This window comes from Mustela erminea, chromosome 5 (assembly GCF_009829155.1).
Source record: "Mustela erminea isolate mMusErm1 chromosome 5, mMusErm1.Pri, whole genome shotgun sequence".
Lineage (NCBI taxonomy): Eukaryota > Metazoa > Chordata > Mammalia > Carnivora > Mustelidae > Mustela > Mustela erminea.
The window spans coordinates 85,343,226-85,369,848 of NC_045618.1; the positions used below are offsets into that span (position 1 = coordinate 85,343,226).

Below are 26,623 nucleotides of genomic sequence, written 5' to 3' on the forward strand. Positions count from 1 at the left end.
AATCTTTTAATTTGTAAATAAATGCGTTTAACATATCTTTATCATCTTCTTTAAAAAAATAAAATAAGGGGCGCCTGGGTGGCTCAGTGGGTTAAGCCTCTGCCTTCGGCTCAGGTCATGATCCCAGGGTCCTGGGATCGAGCCCCGCATCAGGCTCTCTGCTCAGCAGGAAGCCTGCTTCCTCCTCTCTCTCTCTGCCTGCCTCTCTGCCTACTGCCTACTTGTGATCTCTCTGTCAAATAAATAAATAAAATCTTCAAAAAAAAAAATAAAATAAATAAAATAAAAATAAGGTACTTGGATCTCCATTTATTAATTAAAAGATTTATTTATTTTAGAGAGAGAGAGAACATGCATGGTGCGGGGGGCAGGGGTAGAGCGAGAAGGAGAATCGCAAGCAGACTCCCTGCTGAGTGCCGAGCCCCGCGCAGGACCCATCCCACAACTCTGATATTGTGACCTGAGCTGAATCAAGAGTCGGACACTCAACCAACGAAGCCACCCTGGCACCCCTTGACTGTCCATTTATAAACCAGGATTCTTAAGAGGTCAATTTTTAAATCTTAACTTTCAATTAAATCAACATTCCTGTTATGTGATTCTTATTATGCAAGAACAATGTGTTTCTGTTCACTAAATTGGGATGGTGAGAAAAATCCATGAATTTATTACTGTAGGATAAATCTGCTTTAATCATTTGCCTCTCTATTTCTAAGACGAGAGAGAGACAAAGAGAGGGGGAGAAAAGGAAGTTTGGAAGGAGGAAAAAAAACATTTCCTTCAATAAAAAAGGGGAGGACTAGATCCTTAATCTTACCGAGATGTCTTTCAACACCTGAACACAAGAGAGCCTTAGGTGCTCCCTATCTCCCCGCATTGCCATTAGAAGTGTAGGATCATCGTGAAAGGGTAAGAATTACTGCATTAACCAAAAAACTTCCTTTTCCCTTTCTGGTTAGTTTTGCCCTTACATATAGAGAAAGAGCTAAGTTCTGTTATAGCCCAACCAGGCCGTCATTCCACCTGAACTGCCATTCTGTGGCATCCACAGCTCTTCCTGGAAACTTAAGAAAAAGAAGATAAAGTACTGAGAGTATTACTTAACCTTTTTGTTCACTTTCATGAAGAGAGTTTCATTAAGTACACTTTTGACTTACATCTACAGATTAATGCTGCTACCCAAACTATACTATAGAGGAGATGAAGGAAATTAAGAAAAATTCTACTTTCTAATGAAAGTGGGGAGGAAGAGAAATAGGAGTGGAAGGTAATTATAATTAAATTCACCTTTATTGTTTTAAAGTACTAAGTCAACTCAATGTTCTACATAGCAGCAACCAAGAATAGATCCGAAAAGATTTTCCAACTCTAATCTAGAAGAAACTTGGCTAAGTGATGCTGTAAAATAGATAACAGAATATATATTTAAAAGGGTACCTTTAGGACAGCATAGGAAACATAGCCAATGATACTGTAACAGCATTGTAGAGTGCCAGATGGTAGCTACACTCATGGTAAGCATTGTGTAACATAAAGACTTACCAAATCACCATGTTGTACACCTGAAACTAATGTAACAGTGTGTCTCAACTGTACTTCATTAGTAAAGAAATACATAAATAAAAGGGTACCTTTATTCTGTCAGTGAACTGGTATTTTTTTATGATCATTTCCTGCAACTGGCAAAAGTCTCCATTCAATTCTACTCCATACAGCTGCAGGGCTGAACTGTAAAGATAACCCTGAAAAAAATGAAGACATGACGCAAATGAATGAACTGTGAGTTCATTTCTATACCAAATTTTAAAAAATCAAACTTAAAATAGAACTCAATAAAGTAAAAATAAAATGAAAGATAAATAATGTGTAATATATGTAGAACTTACAACTTCAAGAATTTAAAGATTCTTACTGATCAAGACCTTAATTTTAGTTTGTCAATTTCCATTATTTAAAAGTAATTTTATTTTGAAAGACTGATTTCTTACTTTTCCTAATAAAACGGTGCATTAAGTAATGCTGGAAATGAGAGAAGTAATCCCATACAGATTCTTGTTTAATAGTCTATTCCTGTAATTTCTTGGGAAGGTACAGCAGGGGAAAGCAAGACAGGCATTAATCCATGGGGGATATAATGGAAAATCATGCAGAGTCTGACACTAGAGGAAGACGGCCAGAGATACGCCCTGTTTGGCTTAGGGAAGTCAATCTGGCATCTGCCTAGTATAAACCACCAATTAGTTAACAAGGATTATCAAGAACTGACCAGATATTATTATGTATCCACAAAAAAGCAGTATGGATGGAAAGGTCAAGTCATATTCTGAGTATTACTTTATATCAAGTAACACCCACGTGTGAACCAAATTTGCATTTACAGCTCATGATAGATTTTTAGAATCCGTTCAACAGAGTGTAAGTAGGTACTCAAAAATTTTTTGTTGACTGAATCAGTAACCATTTTAATATGGAGGAAAAATGAGAAAGACTATGTTTAAATTTCTTAACACTGCCACGTAATGGCATAGCTGGGTTTCTTTCAGCTATGTACTTTTCTAACAAATCAAAAAATGGACAAGAGTGGAGCAAATATGGTAAATAATCATAATCTCTAATGTCTTCCAAAAAAGCCATTTGACAAACTGTATTTTCTATTATGGATATTGTTTTTAATTATAGAATAAAAGCCTTAACGCTGATAAATAAACTAAGCACTAAAGAGTTAAGTGTTTCTGTTTGGAGTAGGCGATGGATGCCAGAACTGAGAGTTTCTGGCCTGGGCCTCTACTGCTGTTGGCCACATGTTTTAACAAGTCTGCTAATGACAACCAGAAACCACATTTAAGTTTTTTGATAAAACCATTTAGGAACATTACAAATACCCTTGATTTGAATTTTTTTTTTTTTAAAAGCCACATCGAAGTGATATTTCAGACACAAATGTCTACATTCAAACTTGAATCACAGAAAATTGGACCAAGATGTGTCCTTGGGTATCATTTAGTTTATTTACAGGTGAGGAACGTGAAGCTGGGAGTATTAAGCGACTTTGTTATGGCCGTATGCAATTTCCTAGGTCAAGTAAACTTTAAAAGAGCTTTTTAAAAAAGATCTTACCAAAGCTATATATACTTACCAAAGTGTATAAAGTACACTATTTAACATAGCACAAAGAAAACAGAGTTAGGAGGTCAACAGTGTTATAATAAAATAACAAAAGTGTTTTGAGGTCGCCTGCTTCTGCTTTGCTGATAGTCCTTCATTCGTGTCACAGAGACAAACCAGTAAAGGAAATCAGAGAGCTGGCCTTTGAAATTCCAAATTCAGGATCATATTTTGACCTTATTATTCTGTTACTCTAATAAATAAAGCCAAGCTGTCACCTTGGATGGTGGCAGGCAAAACTGTTGTTAGCAGGAGGAGAAAGTATTTTCCAAATGTTGAATATGTCCACAAGCTGGACTTTACCCCATAAAGGACTGTGCCGAGCCTGGAGCCAACGTCAACCAAGACCTTTCCCGACAGATCAGGGAGTACATGATGATAAATGAACTTCAATTCCATGAGGGAGAAGGAATGAGAAATAAATCCTGGAGAATTAGAACAGAATAAACATCAAATTGTCAAATTTTGGTTGGGTACTAAACATTCAATTCTGTATTTCTAATTCTTTTATCCATATTTATAACATCTATTTCATGTTTTTCTCTTCTAAACCAATGAAAGGTATTCAGAGACTATTTAGAAAAAACTAATGTGATAATTTTGCACTCATTCACTCTGAGCTATATTAGAGAAGAATAACCATGAAGTCTCTCACATTTATTTTTTATTTTTCAAGATTTATTTATTTCAGACCTGGGCTGAAACCAAGGGTCAGACACCTAACTAACTGTACCACCCAGGAGCCCCAAAGTCTCTGACATTTAAAAGGCCTCTAGGGAATAGCTACCCACCAATGTGTCCCTATCACTATGCCCCTCATGTCCTTCTTGCTGTTGATTAGAAGGTCCTTGGTTTTTCCCTTCCTTTCCCTATGACTGTTATTCTGTGGGATGCTCCCGAACTCTCATATCATCTGGCTTTCTCACCTTACCCCAGAGCAACCACAGAATACCCCCTTACCACTGCATGTAGACTACCAAATGAATGACCATCTCTGGAGTTGAGCAACATGGCAGCCCTGACCAACCTAAAATGTGTTCTGGAGTATAGGAGAGGGTGGTATGAAAGGCAGGGGATGTACGCCCACCAATCATTCTTATTTCCCTTAGTTTAACTGTTACAATTTTTAATTGCTACAAGCTTCCTAGACCAAATCAAATTATTTGGGAGAGCCTGAGTATATTTTTTAAAGATTTACAATATTATGTCCTACTTAATTTAATGGTCAGGAAGGAGAGAAACTTTGGCCATAACTAAGAGATGGTGGCAAAGAAAATGGAAGCAGGCAGGCTAATCTCTTGGAAGAAAATAAAGGGTGTGACTGGGAATGGGGGTGGGCTTTGACCACCATAGACTTATCTGCCTAGAATCCTCATCCTCCCTACTCCCTGTCAAATTAGTGCCTCAGCCTTAAAGTCATCATTAGTGTCTTATAGCTAGATAAGCTCCTTATCATCTAAGGAAGGAGAGTTCCACAAATGGTAGCTTTTTCAGGTTCACTGTGGTTGTATGGGCTGGTCTGCATACCCAGTCACTATTTACAATCTGACTTCTATGGGAAAATGCATCCTAACTTTCAAATTTTTATTTGTCAAATATATCTATTCTTTAAGCTTCTGTAAATCAGGGGCACCTGAATGGCTCAGGGGGTTGAAAGTCCAACTCTTGATTTTGGCTCAAGTCAGGATCTCAGGGTCATGGGACTGAGGCCCAAGTCAGGCTCTTCACTCAGAGGGGAATGTGTTGGAGATTGTCTCTCTCCCTCTGCCCTTCCCCATCCCTAAAATAAATAAATAAATCTTAAAAAAAAAAAAAAAAAAACCTTCTGTAAATCAGATCTGATATGGTATTATAGTTTTAATTCACTTTTTAGTTTTCCTTCTATTGTTCTTATCCAAGTCCTTTTCTATTCTGCGAATTTCAACCACCTCACATGGAAACTTTAAGTACTATCTAAAGACAGAATCTTAAACAAGTAAATAGGAAAGTTTAATTCCCAATTATAATAGAGATACAATATATTTGTATTAGCAGCATATTACAAATTTGGTAGCACTTAACTTTTAACAATGATGTTATTTAAGATCAGTAATAGGAATGTAAGATTACTTACCTGGAGAGGTAGGCCACTATAAGCAGTAACTCCATATCTAAGTGACCAGGAAGACTGAAATAGTGTATCTAAAGTAACAGCGTAGGGGCACCTGGGTAGCTCAGTGGGTTAAGCCACTGGCTTTGGCTCAGGTCATAATCTCAGGGTCCTGGGATTGAGCACCACATGGGGCTCTCTGCTCAGCAGGGAGCCTGCTTCTCCCTCTCTCTCTGCCTCCCTCTCTGCCTACTTGTGATCTTTCTCTCTCTCTCTGTCAAATAAATAAATAAAATCTTTAAAAAAATAAAGTAATAGCCTAGATGATCATATCCAATTTGAATGCCGAATATATAAATATATATATATTTAAGAGATTTACTTATTTGAGAGAGAGAGAGAGAGTGCACGCACGTGTGTGTGTGCGCATGCATGAGTGGTAGGGAGGGCCAGAGGGAGAGGAAGAAAGAATCTCAAGCAGATTCCCTGCTAAATGTGGAGCCTGATGCAGGGCTCAATCCCACAACTCTGAGACCATGACCTGGGCTGAAATCAAGAGTCTGACCCTCAAATGACTGAGCCACCCAGGCACCCCTTAACAAAGAGTTAACATATTTGCAACATGAGGTCAGTCTAGTTTCCCATTTGGGACCCAGGTGCTGCATCTGAGGGGCAGAGATGCAGGAGACCTTTTGTCACTAGAGTTGTCCTCTGTTATGGATAGGAGATGTTCTACTAGGTTAAATCAAGGCCTGAACAGACCTTTCTCAAGACGATCTCTGGCCTCTGAATCCGTGCCTATCCAACAATATCTGTCTTCTTAAGTAGATGCTTTTATTGGGACATTTCAGCCCCCTTGCAGTTATAGTTCTCATTCTAAGTGAACCAGTATTGTGGTTTACCTCTGAATCTCTCTGAAGTAAGGAAAGTATAAGTTGGCTTCCCTAAACGCAGTCACTTGTGATTAGTTTCTGGACCTGAAAAGTCACCTCTGATTAAACAGTTTCTGTGAAAAGCAGAGCCGCTCTCCTTGGTGACATCCTCTGGTGCAGCTTCCCTGGACAATATTACACTTCGGTCTCCCTAACCTCAATAATTGGTAATGGCTACGCTGCACGGTTGGCCTTTTCCTTTCAAAAAACTCTGAATGACTTGGTCAAGAATTTGTGTTCTGGTGACATGTACACGCACAGTCGCCAGGTTTGCATACTCGAGGGCCTACCTAAAGGAGCCGTCTGGCGTGAGCCACACACCATGCAGTAGTTTCTGCTCATTTTTCCTTCCTCACATAATGAATCAATAAAGTCTTCATCATAAAGGAATGCATCAACGTGAACTGTGGGTTCTGGCTGCTGCCGTATCTGGTGGAGAGAAGAACTTCAAAAGAAACGAAGTACAAAGGAGTCTCTTTTCATTGCTAAATAAGGCAAAACATCAGTGCTTCATATGCTAAAATTCTGAGAGCAACAAGGCACAGAAAGACAAGTTTCATTTATCGCAGAGCCATCCTACTCTTCTTTATGGTTTTCTGTTTTTGTTTTGTGAAACACTAGCAACTTTTAATTTGACCTGTAATGACACAAAACATGGCTAGGTGAAATATATAAAATTTGAGTATAAGGAGTATTTCCGTGACTATCTTGTCCATCCTGGGTTGTACGTTTTACGAATAAAGAAATTCCTACTCAGAGATTTCTCTAAAGAAATGACCATGAGAGAGCAAAGAACTGAAACTAATAACCAGGTCTCCTGAGTCCTGTGTATCAGTGACTGACCCATCAAAATACTTAGCAGTAAGCTCTGCCCAGAGGCAGAGTTTTCAAATAATTAAAACATCGGTAAAATTTCATGCTTACAATGAATAGCCCTTTATTAATACTGGTAATACATGATATAATAGCAAGTGGCTATGAAGAATAAAATGTCTGATTCCTTTCACCTTAATTATAATAAAGAACCAACCTATCTACTTATCTACACCTACCATACACACACATCTATATTGTAAGTGTGTAAAATGTATGGACATACACAAGGACTAGAAGGAAATAATGCAAGATAAAAAGTTTGTTAGAAGAGGGGATTATGGGTGAAACATTACATTCGATGAACACTTCTTGTTTCATATACTTTGGTATATCATGTTACTGATAGGACTGACTTATTAAAAACATCCAAACTATACTACAAATATTGCTCTCAGTTTTTAAACTATCCGCTATTTTCCACCTCTCGGAATGACTCTGACTGAAGATATTATTAAGATTTGCTAAGTGCTCACAATGTGCACAGCGCTATTGAAAATCTATAGGATCTGGTTCCTCTGCTTCGGAATCTACACAGTGAAAAAATAAAATTGAGGGTTGCTGTTTCCAGATTGGTGGGAGAAGAGATTATTATCAGCTTTGTTTCAGCAAACAATATTCCTAGCATATGCCCTCCAGAAGAGTTGACATTTGAAGGGGCCTGAATGAGGGAGTTGTCTGGAGAAGAAAAATGAGAACTTCTTTTAGGAATGAAGGAACAGAATTTGCAAAAACTATACAGCATAAAAGAAGGAGAAGGAAACAAAGAGATGAATTTCACCTTTGATAAAAGTGGGGGATATTGAACAGGAAAGAGAAAACCAGGACAATGATGGAGACAGGGCCAGATAACTGTTGGGCCTTGTTTTTTTGGTGGGGGAGGGGGGCATTGAGTGGGGAGGAACTGAGAGCTGGCAAACAGGATGCCCTGAAAAATACCTGTTGAATGAATGGGGAGCCAGAGGACTATGGACTTGAAAGAATTAGGGACATGATTGAAGCACCAAATGAAAAACTGTCTAAAGCAGAATTCAGGACTAATTGGATCAGAGAGGCTGTAGGATTAGGGAAGAATAGGAGAAGCCTCGAGTAGCACTAAGAGTAAATTAGTGTATTTACTTTTTGGAGGGCTAGATGTTCTGAGGAAAGCATGGTTTCTAGAGGTAAGCAATTCCGAAGGTCCTCTGCTATGTTCTTCAGCATAGTGTCATTATTATCTTCAGTGAATTCATCAAAGTCTCCTGGAAAAAAAAAAAGGAGAGAAATATCTTTTTTATGGTTTTGGTCATACCTAGGCTAAGTGAACAGAACGGCCATATTTTCCACAATCAATTATAGTATCAAATTTTTCTTTTTTTTTTTTTTTAAAAGATTTTATTTATTTATTTGACAGAGAGAGATCACAAGTAGGCAGAGAGGCAGGCAGAGAGACAGGAGGAAGCAGGCTCCCTGCTGAGCAGAGAGCCCTATGAGATCATGACCTAGGCTGAAGGCAGAGGCTTAACCCACTGAGCCACCTAGGGGCCCCATAGCATCAATTTCTAGCAATAAATAAACCTTTTAACCAATGAAATATCTAAATTGTAACAAATATTTCACTTCAAATATTGAGTTTTTCCTTTCCTAAAATGCTTGAAAATACAAAACTTGACTATTTCAGCCTGTTTGCAAAAAACAAAAGTACTTAAAAACTATATATATATTTATATTATAAATTATATTATATATATTTATATGTGATATATATATATATATATATACTGTAATACTGTATATAGTATTTTAACTATTTTTACTCAAGAGCAGTACTGTCATTAGTTTGTAGGGTCTTAAACTCACCAGTAAGTAGTTAAATATTCTTTCTCTCACTATGCAGATCTGAGAAGTACAGGAAGCATCACAGAAATTACTAAAGTAACTTTAATCTGAATACCCCTGATTCCAATAAAATGTACCTAAGACTCTAGATAATAAGCACTAACAGCTGACACCAACTATATAATAAACTTTACAATAAACATGTGGCTCTGCTGCGCTTGAGCAGCAGGTAAAAAAAACAAAACATAAGGGCTATTTATGATGGCTATGGCGTACTTTTGGATGATCTGGCAAAAAGGGGTGGGGGAGGCAACAGAAGGGAGAATGTGTGTAGCAATAAAGAGGGAGGTTTGGTTGAGATTGACAGCTGCTGAATCCAGGTGAGGGTGTAAAAGCGGTGTTCATTATTTGTTGTTTCTACTTTTCTGTGTTTAATTTTTTTTGGTTCTAAAACAATATTATTTCTAAGGAGCTCATATGTAATTTTAAATAGAATGTGACTTATCTGAAAGTAAAACACTCCTAAAGTTAGCTACTGTCCAGGATGCCAAAGGTAGACTAGAAAGCGCTACTAATGAAAATAGTTTACCTTTCTCTTAAAACACTTTCTTATATTTTTTGCTAGAATAACAGTACCCCAAGGAGATTGTTTCTCACTCAGTTTTACTTTTTTTAAGATGATTTATTAATTTGACACAGAGAGAGGGAGTGAGCACAAGCAGGGGGAGTGGCAGGCAGGCAAAGGGAGAAGGAAAAGCAGACTCCTCGGGGAGCAAGGATCTGGGGCTCGATCCCAGGACCCAGGGATCATGACCTGAGCTGAAGGCAGACACTTAACCAACTCAGTCACCCAGGCACCCCACTTACTCTGTTTTAAAATAATTGTAGAAGGAAAACAAGGAGATCTTGAAGAAAATGTCATCTGTCTCCATATCCCCTGCCCCAAATCTTTGGTTGTTTTTAAGTAAGCTTATGATTTCATTCTTAAACAAAAATGAATTCTTGAGTTGGTGCAGAATGCTATTTTCATGTCACTAATAATGATTAAAAGTTAACAAAGCAGGCTAACAGCAGCACAGGGAAATAAATGGAGGTTTTCTGCTTCTACATAAGGGTACTCTTCTTTTTAGCAATACTCCTCTGTGCCCTATATACAAAGGATCTTTCTCTGTGTAATTTCTCATTGAGCAATAGTAGTGAATACAAAGATTTGGCTCTCTGAACTCATGTGGGAAGGCCTTTGAAGCCCCCTTTTTTCCCCTCGCCTATTTAGCTCCATGTTCTAAACTGCTGCTTCTAATTATTTCTAGAAGGAGGCAGAATATAAATTACAGAGAAACAAAAATACTATTAAAATTCATTCCAAATTGTTTCAGGTGGAACTTAAGTGCATTTTTCAAGAAAACTGGCCTTTTTAATTGTATTTGTAAAATCTAATTAAATTTTCTCAAGGTGCCAATTAAACATTTATTTCTTTAGGTAATCTCTACACCCAACCTGGGTCTCAAACTCACGACCCAAGAGATGAAGCTCCTCCGACTGAGCCAGCCAGGCGCCCCACAAGGTGTTAATTAATACCTAACATGTGCTTAGCTTCCTTCCGTCCACAGATAGATAGAACACTGTCTGGGAGCCTCTATGACTCACATTTAATTCTAATAATATCACTCCCACTGGTGATCCTTAGCAGGTTCTCTCAATTTGTACATAACTAGAGAAGGCAATAAAAATGTCATTATGTTAAACTAAGCTATTTCCTGTCCCAACTTCTTTGGACTTAATTCTTCTTTTTTAAAATAAGGATTTTATTTATTTATTTGACAGCAAGAGATCACAAGTAGGCAGAGAGGCAGGCAGAGAGAGAGAGAGAGAGAGAGATAGGGGTAAGCAGGCTCGCCACTGAGCAGAGAGCCCGATGCGGAGCTCGATTCCACGACCCTGAGATCATGACCTGAGCTGAAGGCAGAGGCTTTAACCCACTGAGCCACCCAGGCGACCCTGGACTTAATTCTAAAACATAAAAAGCCACGTTAATAAAACAGTTTTGCTGTAGGTCTGCCTTAAAAAATGAGTCTTACAGTGAGAAGAGAAATTAGATTATGACTGATTACCAAATGGCCCACCCATCTACACATCTCTGATACATATATACTGGTTGTTTAGTCTTTGCTTGAACACATTCAGGCCGGCATTTCTCATGCAGAGCCCCAGTCTGCCCCTTCATAATGACATTAACTCATTTTTCCAACTTCAGCCTGAGAGGAATCATCATGTTTAATGCTATACAACATTTCCCGAATGAACCCTTCAGGCCTGCTAGACTTGGTGCAGTGCTTATCACAGGACATTTAATCCTAAGAATCCTATCGATGATACTATAATCATTTCTACTCTATAACAACAGCAACAAAATAACCCTGATGTCAGAGGTTAAGTTACTTACCTCAGGTCACATGGGCCAGAAAGGGGTAGAGCTGGGGTTTGAATGCAGGTCTTAGCCTGAACTTTTTTTTTTCTTTTGAGGTTTTATTTATTATTTATTATTTATTTATTAAGATGCCATGTGGGGCTCGAACTCATAACCTCGAGATCAAGAGTTGCATACGTGCTCCTCTGAGCCAGTGATGTGCCCCCTTAGTCCGAACTCTTCATCACTACACCATACAGGCTCTCTAAGGTAGCTGCCTAGTAACAGTCCTCCTGCCACTACTGAAGTTTTTTTTTCTCCCCACCTCGGACCAGACAGTTCTCCACTGGATGCCGCAGCCAAATTCTTTGCCATTAGCTTGCTGTCCTCTGGACTTGTTCAACAGAACCCTTTAAATGCGGCTCTGCAAGCAACACTGGCGATCTGGTTCTCTCATCCATGACTACCTCAGGTTATTCTCTTCTCCTGTCACGTTGTAGCATCTAGGGCCCTGAACATTACGGCTCCTAGGTGACTAATAAATAGATTTGGAAGGGGTGAGGGTGGCAGTGGAAGCCAATCCTACGTAAATCGTATGTAAAGACTTGAACAATCATATGTAAAGACTGAGGAAACTGGAACAATGACAGACGGGAATGGCTGCCAATGCTGAACCATCACAGCAGATTTCCAGCTGTCTGAAACAGGTTCATCTGAGAGTCAATACCCAATCAATGGAAGCATCACCAGTCAAGATGACAGATAATAAGAAACTGTATATTAAATTCAGCCATTCCAAAAGGGTAGTGTTAAATGAAGACTGCATTTATTTCATCTCAATACCAAGGATGTCAGGTGAAAATGAGAACTGGCACCTCTTACCCTGGACAGCAAACTCTGATTCAGCCACCCACACGCAAGGGTGAGAGGAGATTTCTTCATTTACAGCAATGATTCTTCACCATGGCTCCTGTCAAAGAGGATCTGCATATGGGATTTATGGGAGCTTTGCAGGGCCCAGAGTTGTATGCTTTGTTGTATACATAAATATATATGCTTTTCTAGGAAGAAAGTTCCTTTTTTTTTTTTTTTAAAGATTATTTATTTATTTGACAGAGATCACAAGTAGGCAGAGAGGCAGGCAGAGAAGGGGGTGGAAAGCAGGCTCCCCGCTGAGCCGAGAGCCTGATGCAGGACTCTGGGATCATGACCCGAGCCGTAGGCAGAGGCTTTAACCCACTGAGCCACCCAGGTGCCCCTAGGAAGAAAGTTCTGAAGAGATCTTCAGTAATTATAGCTAATATTACTGAGCACGATATGTAAGGCACTGTGGAAATTTTTAGTGCAAAAAGGCTAAAATTAGCTTTACTATCTGTAGTGGTTGGCAAATAACTTCTGAAAAGAGCAGCAAAACATTTTTGCCCTCATAATGGCTGTGCAGGTCAAAAAAGCATGATATGATAGGATATTAATGAAGTGTATAAAACTGGAATTCACGTAACATTTTATTTACTGTTATTAAATTCCTTAAAACATTATTTCTAAAGGCTGTGCAATATTCTACCATTGTATATTTAATTAACCATTTGCTGCTCCTAATACACATTTAGATATACTAATAATTGTGAAAAATTAAGATACTACATCTGACATTTTGGCGTCCATCATCTCTTTGCATTTCTGATCATTTCCTTACCATCAATGCTCAGAAGTAGAAGTACTTAAACATTTTTTAAAGACTCTTGCTACATATTGTCTAATTTCTTCCCTGAAAGAGTATACCCGTTTACTCTAAGAGAAAAGAATACGGGTCTCATTAAACCCTTGCAGCACTAAATGTTACCATAAAAAACAAACTCTGTTGTTTTAATTTGCATTTCTTTAATTACTAGTGAGGCTGACATCTTTTAACATTGTAATAGCGATTTCAGAATGTGTGGTAACAGTATTATGCTTGGAAAAGGATTAAAGGTGTTAATCAGTGGCCTGACGGTCAAGTTCTCAAACTACACATGTAGGTGGGAAGGGAGCAGCAGAAGAAAAGCTTCTCTAAAGGGCAAAATTTATTCTTTCAAAATTTCCTGGTTATTTTTAAAGATATATGAGGAAGCAGCAATCCCCGAACCTGCCAGCTTATGAATCAAACCTTACTTTTTTAGATCTAGTCAAGTATCAAGTCCTACCCCTTTTGCTTGTAAATCCTACTTCCTCTTTCTTCCTATTTCAACCACCTCATAGCCACAGTCTGGATCTCACACTTGGATACCATACCATGACAAACTCATAACTAGCTCCTTGATACTGGTTTTCCCCAACTACAAAATACCTCGTACATCTATTTTAAACTAATCTCACTGAAACCTCTCTTTTTTTTCCCCAAGACTTTTTTTTTTTTTTTTCCAAGTAATCTCCACACCAACATGGGGCTCGAACTTACACCCCGGAGATCAAGAGTCACAGGTGCTACCAACGGAACCAGCCAGGCATCCCAAACCTCACTTTTGTGTCATTTGTTTCCCTTACAAGTTTTGGACATTTTTCTACTTTCAACCTAGCAAATCTCACTTTAGATATTTAAGGGCCTCTGTATCAGCAGAGCCTACCCATCCTATTTTCTATTCTCATCATCCCCTGGCATAATTTCTCCTCAAGACAGGCAAATCCTCCCAGCTGTTTTCCATAGCCCTTCCTGTTCATACTGTTCCTTTCAACTGCATGATCCTCCCCTTTGCATTAAGGGCCTGTCCAAGTTATTTTGTCTCCATGAGGTGGTTTTTCTTTTTCCTCCATGAGGTTTTATGCTTCATTTCTAGCTTTAACTCACCCATATCCTTACCTTTAATGACTTAGAGTGCATAATTAAACACAGGGTTATATATTACCTATTATTCATTCATATCATATATAATTCTTGAAGTCCCTATTCAAATTTTAAAAATTTATTGAGGGGAGTTCTGGTCCCAGACAAGAGGGCAACTTTCCTCCCTTTCCCCTGTTCCTTCCCTCTAACTACAACTAAATACACTGGAAATATTCAACAGGCAATTATGAAGACTCTGAAAGCTAGAAAGAAAAGGTAAACTGTCTAGGAGTCTTAGGACTTAAGAAAGGTCACAGTAGGGAGTTGCCTGGGTGTTCTTTTTATCTTCCAAGTAGCTTAGACTGGACACCAAAGAGACCTGCATCCCAGAACCACTAACAGGCACAGGGGGAAGAAAAAAAGAACCAAGAAAAACTTGCTGTCTCTTGCCAAAGCCTGGTAAAGGGGGAAGAACAACGGGAGACCTACTGAGGAACCCTAAGTCCCACTCCACACTGGGGCAGTAGCAGACTATCCAGTCTCCAGGGGCATAAATAGATCCAGGTCTGGCATCTCCTAGCCATCTGCCCAGTGGTGGAGAATAAAACAGGCCCTCAATTGCTTGTTCCCCTACCCCCACTAGCAGAAGGCAGCTCAGCGAGACAGGGTAGCCCAGTCTTTCCCCATGCAGGTGACACTAGCATAGATTCAACAAGAATTGCTGCAGTGTCAAAAGAACAAAGCAGAGCTGAAGAGCACTGGAGGACATTGAAAACTAAATTGCTATCAGGCCAAGAACCAGTAAGTTAAAACTAAGCAAGGCAAATGCCTATTAAGATAAAAAATCTGAATATTAAGAACAAGAGCATAAGACAAGAGGGAAACTTGGGATATCGCAGATATTCCAAAATATCAGGGATACAATCGAAATTATCCTAGTATAATGGAAAATCAGTTATCATACAAAGAACAGGAAATATAATCATTTGTTTCATAATCTGAATCTGACATTCTTTGGATGATATATCCAATAACCAAGTGAACCAGAATCTGATTATCAGAGAAGAATTTTAAGCAACCATCACAAAAATGCTTCAATAAGCAATTATGAATTTTAACAAGTTAAAAAAAATAGAAAATCTCAGCAAAGAAATGGAAGTTAAAGAATGAAATGCAAATTATAAAACTGAAATACACAATAATCAAAATTTTAAAAACTTGCTGGATGGGCTTAATAGTAGAGATGACAGAGGACAGAACCACCGAACTTGAGGACAGACATAAAATTTACTCCATCTGACCAACAGAGAGAAAACCGACGGAATTAAAGAATAGAGCCTCAGAGATCTGTGGGTCAACAGCAAAAGATCTAATATTAGTATCAGAGTCGCAGAAGTGGGAGAAAGAGTATGGGTCTGAAAAGCATTTGAAGAAATATAGCTAACCCCCCCCAAATTTGGTTTTTAAGAAACTGAGAAACTCCAAATAGGATAGACCCAAAGAAATCCACACAAGGACATATCATAATTAAACTTCTGAAAACAAAAGACAAAGAACAAACCTCAAAATCAGAAAAATGATTCACTCTCTGTAGGCAGATACCCATTTGAATGACAGTGAACTAGTCACCTGAAGCCATGGGAACCAGAAGGAGGTACACTTTTCAAGTGCTGGGAAAAAAAAAAGTCTGTACGCTCTGGATTTTATATCTTATGAAATTGTCCTTCAGAGATGAAGGGGAAATAAAGACATCCTCAGATGAGGAAAAACTGAATTTGTTGCCAGTAGATCTACCCTTAAAGAATGGCTATAGAAGTTCTACAACAGAAAAGAAGTAGCAGAAGAAGGTTTGGAACTTCAGAAAGGGAAAAAACAGGATGGGTAAAAATAGAGTAAGTACAAGAGACTATCTATTTTGTCATTAATTTCTTAAAACATATTTGATGGTTTAATCAAAATTTATGAAATCATCTGATATAACTATCTGATATAAAACAATTGTACTTAAAAAGTGGGGGATGGTAAAGGGAACTAAATGGAAGTAAGATTTCAATACCCCACTCAAGTGACAAAACACTTGTACCAGTAGATGGTGATGGGTTACATATATATTTAACTACAAAAAAGAGTGATCACAAAGAAAACTATACAAAGAGATATACTCAGGAAAACAAATACAGAATTCTAAAACTGTCCTAGTAACTTATAGAAAGGCAAGCAGAGATAAATAGGTTAAGAAAAAGAAAGAACAAGCAGAAAACAAACAGTAAGATGCCACCCTTAAGATCTAATATAGCAATAATTACTTTAAATGTATATGCTCTAAATACATCAATTAAAAGAGAGATTGGCAAAGTAGATTTAAAAACAGAACCCAACTATATATTGTCAATAGAAACTCACTTCAGACATAATGTTATAGGAAGAATGAATTTTTATAACGGAAAGGAAAAATATATTGTGCCCACATTAGTTAAAAAATGGGAGTGGCTATATTAATATGAGATAACTAGACTTGAAAACAAAGAAAATTATTAGGTACAAAGAGGAACACTACATAATTATTAAAGGATCAATCCACCAAAAAGACATAGTTATCCTGAATGTGAATATACTAAACAAGAGCTTCAAATAAATGAAACAAAAACTGTTCTGAAGGGAGAAAGAGGCAAATCCACAATTAAACTTCACTGCCCCACTCTCAGCAACTGAAAGACTAAAAGGCAGAAAATCAGCAAAGAAACAGAACCGAAAAATATAATCGACTAACAAGACCTAACAGGTATTTATAAAACACTGCATTAAACAGAGTAGAATACACAGCTTTTTTCCAAGTACCTATCAAACTTTCACCAAGATAAACCATATCCTGGGCCATAAAATAAAGAAAGAAAAATTTAAATGAACTGAAGTCAAGCACAGTATCTTTTCTGACCATAATGGAATTAAACTGGAAGTCGGTATCAGGCCAATCTCCAAACACTTGAAAGTTAAAGAAGGTACTTTTAAACAATAGTTACAGTAATCAAGACAGAGTGGTATTAGTCAGGGAGAGTGACATAAATCAACAGAATAGAGGGCTCAGAAATGGATCCACACAAAAATGGCAACTGATTATGATAGCCTTTTCAACAAATGGTGCTGGAGGAAATGGACATCTATAGGGGAAAAAATGAACTTCAACCTAAACTCCACACCTTACACAAAAATTAACTTGGACCAAAGAATTAAATGCAAAAGACAAAAGCACAGCTCTTAGGAAAAAAACAATGATCACATAGAACTTGTCACTAATATAGTGTTGTATAATTTTTGAAGAGAAAAAAAATGGAGAAAATCTTTGGTATCTAGAGCTAAACAGAGTTCTTAAAGTTGATGCCAAAAAAGGGAAAGTGGATACATTGGACCTCATCAATATTAAAAAATTTTTGCTTTTAAAAACTTTGTTAAGGGGATGAACAAATTACAGACTGGGAGAAAATATCTGCAAACCACACATATGACAAAGGGCTTATATCTAAAATACATCAAGAACTCTCAAAGTGACAGTATACCAAAAATACAATTAAAAAATGGGCAAGAGGGGTGCCTGGGTGGCTCAGTGGGTTAAAGCCTCTGCCTTCAGCTCAGGTCATGATCCCAGGGTCCTGGGATGGAGCCCCGCAAAGGGCTCTCTGCTCAGCAGGGAGCCTGCATCCTCCTAGATCTCTGCCTGCCTCTCTGCCTACTTGTGATCTCTGTCTGTCAAATAAATAAAACAAAAAATCTAAAAACAAATGGGTAAGAGATATGAACAGATATTTCATCAAAGAGGATATTCAAATGGCAAATAAACACATAAACAATAATTGTTCAACATCATTAGGGAAATGGAAATTAAAACCCAATGATATATCACTACACAAATGAACAGAATGGCTAAAATGAAAAATACTGGTAAGACCAAATGCAAGTGAGGATACAGAGAAACTGGATTACTCATATACTGTTTGTATAAATGCAAAATGCTACAGCCGCTCTGAACAACAGTTTGGCAGTTTCCATAAAACTAAAAATGCACTTACCATATGACCCAGCAATGGCACTCTTGAATATTATCACAGAGATGAAAACTTACATTAACAGAAAAATCTACACATGTTCAAGCAATGTTATCTGTAAGAAAGACTTGACTAGACTAGGCATCTCAGACAGCTACTTTACTCACATGTTCTAGTGCCTGGACTTGGACGGTAAGAACAGTTATACACTGGTTGGGCATCTTGCTCTCCATAGGAAAGCTGGGAATTCCTGACAATTTGATGATCTCAAGGTAGTCAGACTGCATTCATGATGGTTAGCTTCTCTCAGACCAAGAATGTCAAGAGACAGAAAGCAGAAGTTGCCAGTTTCTTAAGTCCTGGATCTGAAACGGACATGGTGTCACTTCTGCCATATTCTATTGGTCAGAGCTGTCACAAAGCCCATCCAGACTCAAAGGTAGAGAATACAGATCAGACCTCTCAAGGAATGAGGGTTAAAGAACTTGCAGCCATTAAAAAAAAACAAAAACAAAACCAGCTTTATAGAAACAGAAATCAGGGCGCCTGGGTGGCTCAGTGGGTTAAGCCGCTGCCTTCGGCTCAGGTCATGATCTCAGGGTCCTGGGATCGAGGCCCGCATCAGGCTCTCTGCTCAGCAGGGAGCCTGCTTCCCTCTCTCTCTCTCTGCCTGCCTCTCCATCTACTTGTGATTTCTCTCTGTCAAATAAATAAATAAAATCTTTAAAAAAAAAAAAAAAAAAAAAAAAAAAAAAAGAAACAGAAATCATACATGATAAACTGTACATATTTAAAGTATATAATTATACAAATTTGATGTATGTATACAGACATGAAACTATCACTTAACAATCAAAATGGTGGACATACCTGAGACCCCCAAATGTTTCTTCTTGCCCTTTTATAATCCTCCTCTTCTAACCCCTCCACTCATTCAGCCGTGAGAGACCTATTTTTTTTTGTCACTACAGGTTAGTCTGCACGTTCAAGTTTTAAATGAATGAAACTATATAGTATAGTCTTTTTTAGTGTGGTTTCCTTCACTTAGTATAATTTATACATGCTATTGTACAAATGTCTTCCCATTTATTTGCCACGTAGTATTCCCTTATGAAAATATGCCACAATTTGTTTATCCATTCACCAGTTCCTAATTGAAATGCCTCCCACCTCCTCTTTTTCTTGCCATATCATACTTGCCAGAAGCTGTATTATGATGATAGTAGTGAGGAGTATACATTATTGTTTCTGATCTTAGGGGAAAGAACTCAAGTCTTTCACTGTTAGGTATGAAATTAGCTGCAGATTTTTCACAGATGACCTCTATCAGGTTGAGAATGTTCCCTTCTAGTCTGATGAGAGTTATTATCAGGAAGAGATGTTGGATGTTGTCAAATGCTTTTCCTGGTCTATTGAGATAACAACATAGTTTTTCTTTTTACTTAATATGGTGAGTTACATTGATTTTATAATGTTGCACAATACATTCTCAGGATAAACTCACTTGTTTGTGATGTATTTTTTTTTCATATATCGTGTCCATTCTTAATATACAACAATATATTAAGGTATAAAAGTACTTTAAAGAAAAGTATAATTCTTTTTATTTGTTTAATATTAAAAATTTTAAGAGATACCAATTTAAAAAAAAAGAGGTACCAATTTGCTCAGTATACCTTTTTAGTTTTTGAAGAAACAATCTATTTCTGTTACCACATGTAATTGATAACTTTCATAGATTCATATGGTTTCAATAAAGCCTGGAATATCTTTGTTATATTGATATTTCCTCAGTGGTAATGCAATATGGAACTGGGGCAGTATGCTGTCTGACAAACGTAATTAGAAACTGGGGTTGGCTTTTTAGATTTGCAGGAATTTCAAAGGACTTCTAACAGCTCTGTAGTTGTGCTCACAAACATGTCCAATTCTGGTCAGTGAAGATATACTTAAAATACAGGATACAGTAAAGCTTCTAAAAGCTTCTGGTCAACTACTATTATCTTCTTTAAGCATTAATTTTAATTTTTGATGATTTTATTAATCTTCTTAAAGCAAACCCTAATTTTCTATCCTTTGCAACTTGATTCTTAAAGGATTTTTTTTTTTTTTAAAGATTTTATTTATCAGAGAGAGAGAGCACAGGCAGACAGAATGGCAGGCAGAGGCAGAGGGAGAAGCAGGCTCCCCGCTGAGCAAGGTGCCCGATGTGGGACTCGATCCCAGGATGCTGGGATCATGACCTGAGCCGAAGGCAGCTGCTTAACCAACTGAGCCACCCAGGCGTCCCGCAACTTGATTCTTAATAGGCATTCTTATGGGCTATGGGCTTGACTTTCTCATTTGTATTTGCATATCCAAGAAAAATTCAGAAGCTTCAGAAAAGCACTGTTAACAGCTGTTCCAATGTAGTTTTTTAATAATTTTAAAAAAGATTTTATTTATTTATTTGACAGAAAGAGAGATCACAAGTAGGCAGAGAGGCAGGCAGAGGGCGGGGGGAGTAGGCTCCCCACTGCACAGAGAGGCCAATGCAGGACTCGATCCCGGGACCCCGAGACCATGACCTAAGCCAAAGGCAGCAGCTTAACCCACTGAGCCACCCAGGCACCCTTTTTCTTTCTTTTCTTTTTTTTTTTTTAAAGATTTTATTTTATTTATTTGACAGAGATCACAAGCAGGCTGAGAGGCAGGCAGAGAGAGAGAGAGAGAGAGAGAGAGAGGAGGAAACGGGCTCCCTGCTGAGCAGAAAGCCCGATGCAGAACTCGATCCCGGGACCCCGGGATCATGACCTGAGCCCAAGGCAGAGGCTTTAACCCACTGAGCCCCCCAGGCGCCCTTTTTAAATAATTTTTGAGTAGGCTCTATCCCAGGGTAGAGTGAAAGCAGAGCATGAGCCCATGACCCTGAGATCAAGACCTCGAGCTGAGATCAAAAGTCAGTGGCTTAACCAACTGAGCCACCCAGACATCCCCCAGTGTATTTTTTTATATGCTTATTGGGGATTCCACTTGCAATTCTGGCTCTTAGCTCCCTTCACTTGATGGACTGCAGTCACTCTCCCATACTTTGAAATCTAGATCAAGAGCCCACTTTACATACATACAGGAAATAGAAGAAAACAGATGCTGTGCCACAAGATCAGAATCAATCAGCTGAGATCCTGCTGTATTTTACTCTTTTTTGGAATGGGGTGGGGGAGGGGTGGGTATCTTCGTGTGCTTTGCCCCTCAGACTTGATTCATCTTCCTATATTAGTGTTCTTTGTTTCCTAGACCTTTGGGCCTATGCTGTACCCAAGGTAAAATGTAGGCTCCTATCTTTATTTCTTCTAAATCTTCAGTTTATCAGGCATTGACATGTACTTGGCTCTGCCTTGGTCCAAGCTTCTGGTTCTACCAGCCTGATCCTAAAAGACCTCAGGTCTTGGTGAGATAATCCCACTCCTTCAGAGATCAAGAATATTATTCTTTCTTTTGTGTATCTAAAATTATTGTGATTTTACCTGTAATGTTTTTTAATTTCAATAAACTATGAAACTCAAAGCCAAAGTCATACTCAGTGTCTATTATTGTCTCCTGCTATTCCACTAAATGGTAGAAAAATTTAAGGAGAATTATAATTACTGAAGGTCTAAGAATATGTCAAAAAAGTGAGATATTATGCAAGTGCCTTAATGCTAGAGATAGAAGATATTTTCCTAGAAAAAGGACACTGATTAGGAAAATAGTAAGAATCTTTTGTGCCCTATTTAGAGCCACTTCATAAAACGGTATACTTAGTTTCAGCCTGAGAAGATGAGAAAGTTCTGGAGATAGATGGCAGTGATCTGAACAACATAAAAGTATTAATGCCACTGAAATGTGTACTTAAAAACAGCTTAAAATGGTAACATTACGTTATACATTTTTTACCACTTGAAACAATATACTAGTAAGTTGTCTTTTTAAGATAGATGTTAAAACACTCCGTTTTAAGTGATACCCTCATTTCTTAAAATATTCATGTTAATAAATATTCTCAGAAACTCAGGTTGTTTTCTAAATCATTTACCAAAATGCATGAGCTTCTCTGACTACAGGGTGTGCTGGAGAAAGGCACAGAAAGTGCTTTGTAAGAGTAAAAAGGTACTGTTTAACCAGGGATACTGGGTCTTCTTTTTTCCAGAATTATCACCCAAAACATCCTTGCAAGTTTTCCTGATTTTGAAAAATGAAGTTCTCAAACGATGCCTCTAAAACTGGAGATTTAGATCACAAATGGTTCCATAAAACTGAAATCTTGAGGGCAAGGATATTTTAGTTAATTGTGCAATTGCCAGAACCAGGCAGTAGGGGGCATTTTTGTAGGCACTCTGGGGTTTCTGGAGGAAGTTTTTGTTCTGAGGAATGCAGAAAAAACCTTGGAAATTAGCACACTGTATAATTAATTGGGATATGATCGATAAAACTGGCAATAGAAGGTTTAATGAAAAAACAGGAGAGGGGCGCCTGGGTGGCTGTGTGTTAAGCCTCTGCCTTGGGTCAGGTCATGGTCTCAGGTCCTTGTTTCAGGGTCTTCAGATCAAGCCCGACACTGGGCTCTGTCCTCAGCAGGGAGCATGCTTCCCCTCTCTCTCTCTGCCTACTTGTGATCTCTCTCTCTCTAATAAATAAATAAAATCTTAAAAAAAAAAAAAAGACAGGAGACTCAGCAATTCCTATCTTGAATCTTGCTATGTGTGTACGTATGAAGTTATCTGTCTGGTTTTCTCTACTTTTCCAGCCTAAACTTCACTACCAGTTGTCCAAGTTAATTTCAGTTTGGCATCTTATCTAAAACAATCCCTCCAAATGTGCAATAATAATAATACCCCAACCTACTGATTGACTCTAAAATCACAAAGAAAGAGCGTTCTAGGAAGACGTCAAGTTTGGAAGTCATTAGCACAGAGGAATATTTCAAATCATGTGTCTGGATGTAAATAAACATAGGATTCAATGCTGAGAGGTACAGAGGCATAGCCTCGGTTGGCACAGCTCCCAAACAAGGAATATCCTATTTTCGTGTGCTTCACCAGGCCTCACATTGCCAAAACAGATCTAATCATTCTTCAATAAATCTACCTAATCGCTTCATTTCCTCGATTCTAACTTGCGCCTTTTTATTACTGTTAATTCTACTAACAGTTTGAAATCAGAGTCTTCTTCCTATTCCCACCCCCTTCTCTCCTTTCCCTCACCCCCGAAAAACTATCAAATCGACGGTCCGTTTTACAATTGAGAAAATAAGTGCACTAGCCAACAGGTAATTTCGCTTGCAGGGGTAAAAGCTTCCTGCTCCACAGCCCGAAACTTCTTTTGCAAAGTGCTTTTTCAGGTAGTTTCTTCACAGGTAGTCCGAAGTTTGTGGGAGTAATGGGGGAAGGGTGGAGGGGCAAAATCCCCCGCCCCTTCTTTCCCCTCTAAAAAGGCTTAGCTACAAAGAGACTCTAGGGGCTTGTCTGAAGTCTGCAGCGCAGTCAAAAACAACCGAGAGCCAGGTGTTCCTGCACCCAATCCCAAACTGGACTCTGAAGCTGCTAAGGTTTGCGATGTGCCCCCATCAATCAGCCCTGTACTCGAGCGGGGACCAGCACAGCGACCCCTAGGAGGCTTTCGGCCTCACCCGGTCTGAAGTCCCCAAGGTCAGCGCCCATAGCACATCCTTGCCCCAACCCCTTGCGTCTGGCTCTGGTCGCTTACGGGTAGTTCGCATCCAATCGAGCAGCGCTGGGAGGTCTGCGGGAGCCACCGTACGCAGCAGCTGCAGGACTGCTCGCCTCGCGGAGCAGAATTCCATGCTGAAAGCTGAAAGCAGCCGAAGGGAAGGTTCGCACTGCGCATGCGCCAGCAGAGACAGGTTTCCACGCCAGATCCGACGCAGCGGAACCCGCCTCTCTGAGCGGTGAAATTCCCAAGCCCCGCCCCTTTCTGGAGTTCTCACGTGCTCCCGGGGAGGACTCCCGGCTCTCTAATCGCCCCTCCAAGTCTCACCGCTCCCCTCTTAACTGGCCGTGCACAGCCTCGTCACTTTTTCTTAAAGCGACTTATCGAGGTCGAAATTCTTTACGGGCATCGCATCCCCAGAGGGCGTTCTATCTTGCCACTTTGCTGTCGCAGAGATTAAGCGATAAGAAAACGGAGTGTCACGCCAATCGAAGCAAAGAAACCTCTCAATAAACCTTTTCAGTAGAAGTACGGAGAGAATGCGGCAGGTGCCCCGGAAGCGGAAGTGTATCCTTTTCATGAAAGGCTGGACTTCGGCGAGTGGTGACGTTTCCTCATTGGGCGGAAGGTTCGGTGGCAATCGTCGGTCTTCCAGCTGGTGGGAGTTGGCGTCGCGGTGCTGGGCGCCGGAGCCCCAGTTTGTATAGTTTGGGAAGTCGGGCTGTGGGGTCGCACCTGTCTGTCTCATCCTTGCTTTCCTTGGTTTCCTCCCACGGCGCGGGGTCCTCGAGAAAGAATCCCCGGCCCCTTGGGGCCACAGCGGTAGCGGTGCTTTTTGCGGTAAGTGTCTTGCTTTTTCCCGCCCCCGACCACGGACTGGCAGCTAGGGGCAGCGTCAGCTCTCCTTGGGGGCCGGAGACCCCGGAGGGAGTCGGCTTCCCTGGCCACCGGCTCTCGTCACCGAGACCGAGGTGCACTGGCCCTTTTTCATCTCGTGTGTCCCATCGGAAGTTTTCTTAAAAGATGCACTGTGACCCTTTTAAGTAGTTTTCAGATTTACCCGAGCCAGATTAGGTGTAGACAGTTACAGGCCTGAGTCTTTGCTTTGCTCTCCCGATCAAGAATTTAGATGCGGCTACTTCTCCGAAAACCTTTTGGCGTGTACCAGATTTTATTTTTCCGTGTCCGTTGTGCTTAACACGTTGTCCTGCATATAGTAGGCGTTTCATAAATGAATAAGGGATATCAGATTAGTGCCAGTGATGACTTCAGATACACTGTTGGCTCTCTCTGCATTTGCCACTGTTGACCATTTCTTGAAACTCTTTCCCCAGTTGGTTTTCTTGATGCTGTTCTCACCTAGTTCTTTCATATGCTTAATTCAACACACTATTTATTTATTCCTATCTATAAGAATACAGAAATGAGTGATACAAACCCTGTCATTGAGGAGCTAACAGTACAGTGAGAGAGAGAGGCATATATATACACATTAAATAAGATGAGTAATGAGAAACTCTAAGAGGGTATAAAGAGCTATGAGAGCTCTGGGAACCCAGATGAGAGTACTCCTTGGAAGATTTGTGACCCTGAACAAGTTTCTATTCCAGTTCTATTCTCTTGCAGCTTCAGTTTCCTCATCCATCTAATAAGCTTATAATGGGGATAAAAGATTAGATGATCAGTTTCATGCAATGCCTGGTATATAGCAGTGTTAATGACTGAAGGGAGAGGAATTATTTCTCTCAAAACTCTTTCTCTTGGTATTTTCATGTGGTCAGTTAATATTTTCTAATTTGATAAACACATCTTCAGGCCCTCTTTCAAACAGATTATTCCTCTGACTCCACCTAACTGGAAATTCTGGACTTACCACAGGAATTTAGGAAGATAAATAGTAGCTTCCTTTTTTGTTTTTTTAATTGATTTTCTTCTGTATGCCTTTGGAGAGGGAAAAGGGTTAGTAAGGGCTTCTATCTTCTATCCCTTTTAATTATTCTTTTTGGTTGACTCCTTTTTGTTGGCTCTTCGCCATCTCAGGGTCTTTCAGAGGCTGTCCTTGAGACTTCTCATCTACATCCTTTGCTTCCATGGCATTATCTTTGTGTGCTAACCATTTCCAAACTTCTCTAATTTCTCTTTTTTTTTCCTGTAACTTCAGTCAGAGTGATAGCAAATTCAGTAGGTCCCAAACCAAACTTACTACCTCAACTTTGCTTTTTTCCCCCACTTTTTTCATTATTATATATATAATACATAAGGGCTTTAACTCCTTGTTTGTACCTGAATTTTGTGATATTTGTATGTTCAATTTGAAAAACAAAAATAAAACGAACCCCTATGTAGTCCTTATCCAACTTTAGTAGGACATTACAAAGTATTTATTATAGGAGATGTACTCAAAATCCCAGTTTAGAAGAACATGACAAATACGACCTTACAAAACCTTAAAACCTCTTAACTTTTTGTCTGGTTACTCTTTAGGTTTCAAACCAGCTTCTTTTTTGTCTTCCCTTCATTCATTGATGGTATCCCTTGCCATCCCGTTACTGTTTGAGACCTTGGAGTCACTTTTGCCTTTTGTTTCTCCTTCACTTCCCACAACTATTTGGTCAGTAATTCCTGTAGCCTCTGCTTGGACTTGACTTGATCCATTCTGCTTTCTGCTTCCCTGATTCAAGCCCACATGCCTCCACCAGGCTAGTTAGTGTGTCTTTAGTCTCCTTGTTCTCAAGTTTTTCTCCCTCCAGTGTACTTGCTATGTTGACTCTAATTTTTAAATTATGAAACAGATTTTTCTTTCTCTTGTTT

At 39.1% G+C, this 26,623-nt stretch overlaps 2 protein-coding genes across 3 annotated transcripts in view; one reads left to right on the forward strand and one right to left on the reverse strand.

Annotated features, from left to right (window-relative positions):
- LOC116591271 overlaps positions 1 to 24,340 on the reverse strand; it is a 35,664-nt gene extending 11,324 nt beyond the window's left edge. The window contains exons 1-5 of one of the 2 annotated variants that reach the window (XM_032344026.1): positions 23,849 to 24,340; positions 8,179 to 8,300; positions 6,477 to 6,615; positions 3,469 to 3,590; positions 1,632 to 1,742 (exon numbers count right to left, since the gene is read on the reverse strand). In XM_032344026.1, the coding sequence (XP_032199917.1) occupies positions 1,632 to 1,742; positions 3,469 to 3,590; positions 6,477 to 6,615; positions 8,179 to 8,300; positions 23,849 to 23,945 (591 nt within the window). In that variant the 5' untranslated portion in view covers positions 23,946 to 24,340. Of the gene's footprint in view, positions 1 to 1,631; positions 1,743 to 3,468; positions 3,591 to 6,476; positions 6,616 to 8,178; positions 8,301 to 18,291; positions 18,650 to 23,848 lie in introns of those variants that run through there. The other variant, XM_032344027.1, reaches the window with a different exon arrangement.
- Positions 24,341 to 24,374: 34 nt separating this feature from the next.
- The window catches only part of SRP54 (signal recognition particle 54), a 42,182-nt gene continuing 39,933 nt past the window's right edge, over positions 24,375 to 26,623 (forward strand). The window contains exon 1 of the mRNA XM_032344022.1: positions 24,375 to 24,652. The gene's annotated coding sequence lies outside the window, so the exon portion shown is untranslated. The remainder of the gene's footprint in view (positions 24,653 to 26,623) is intronic.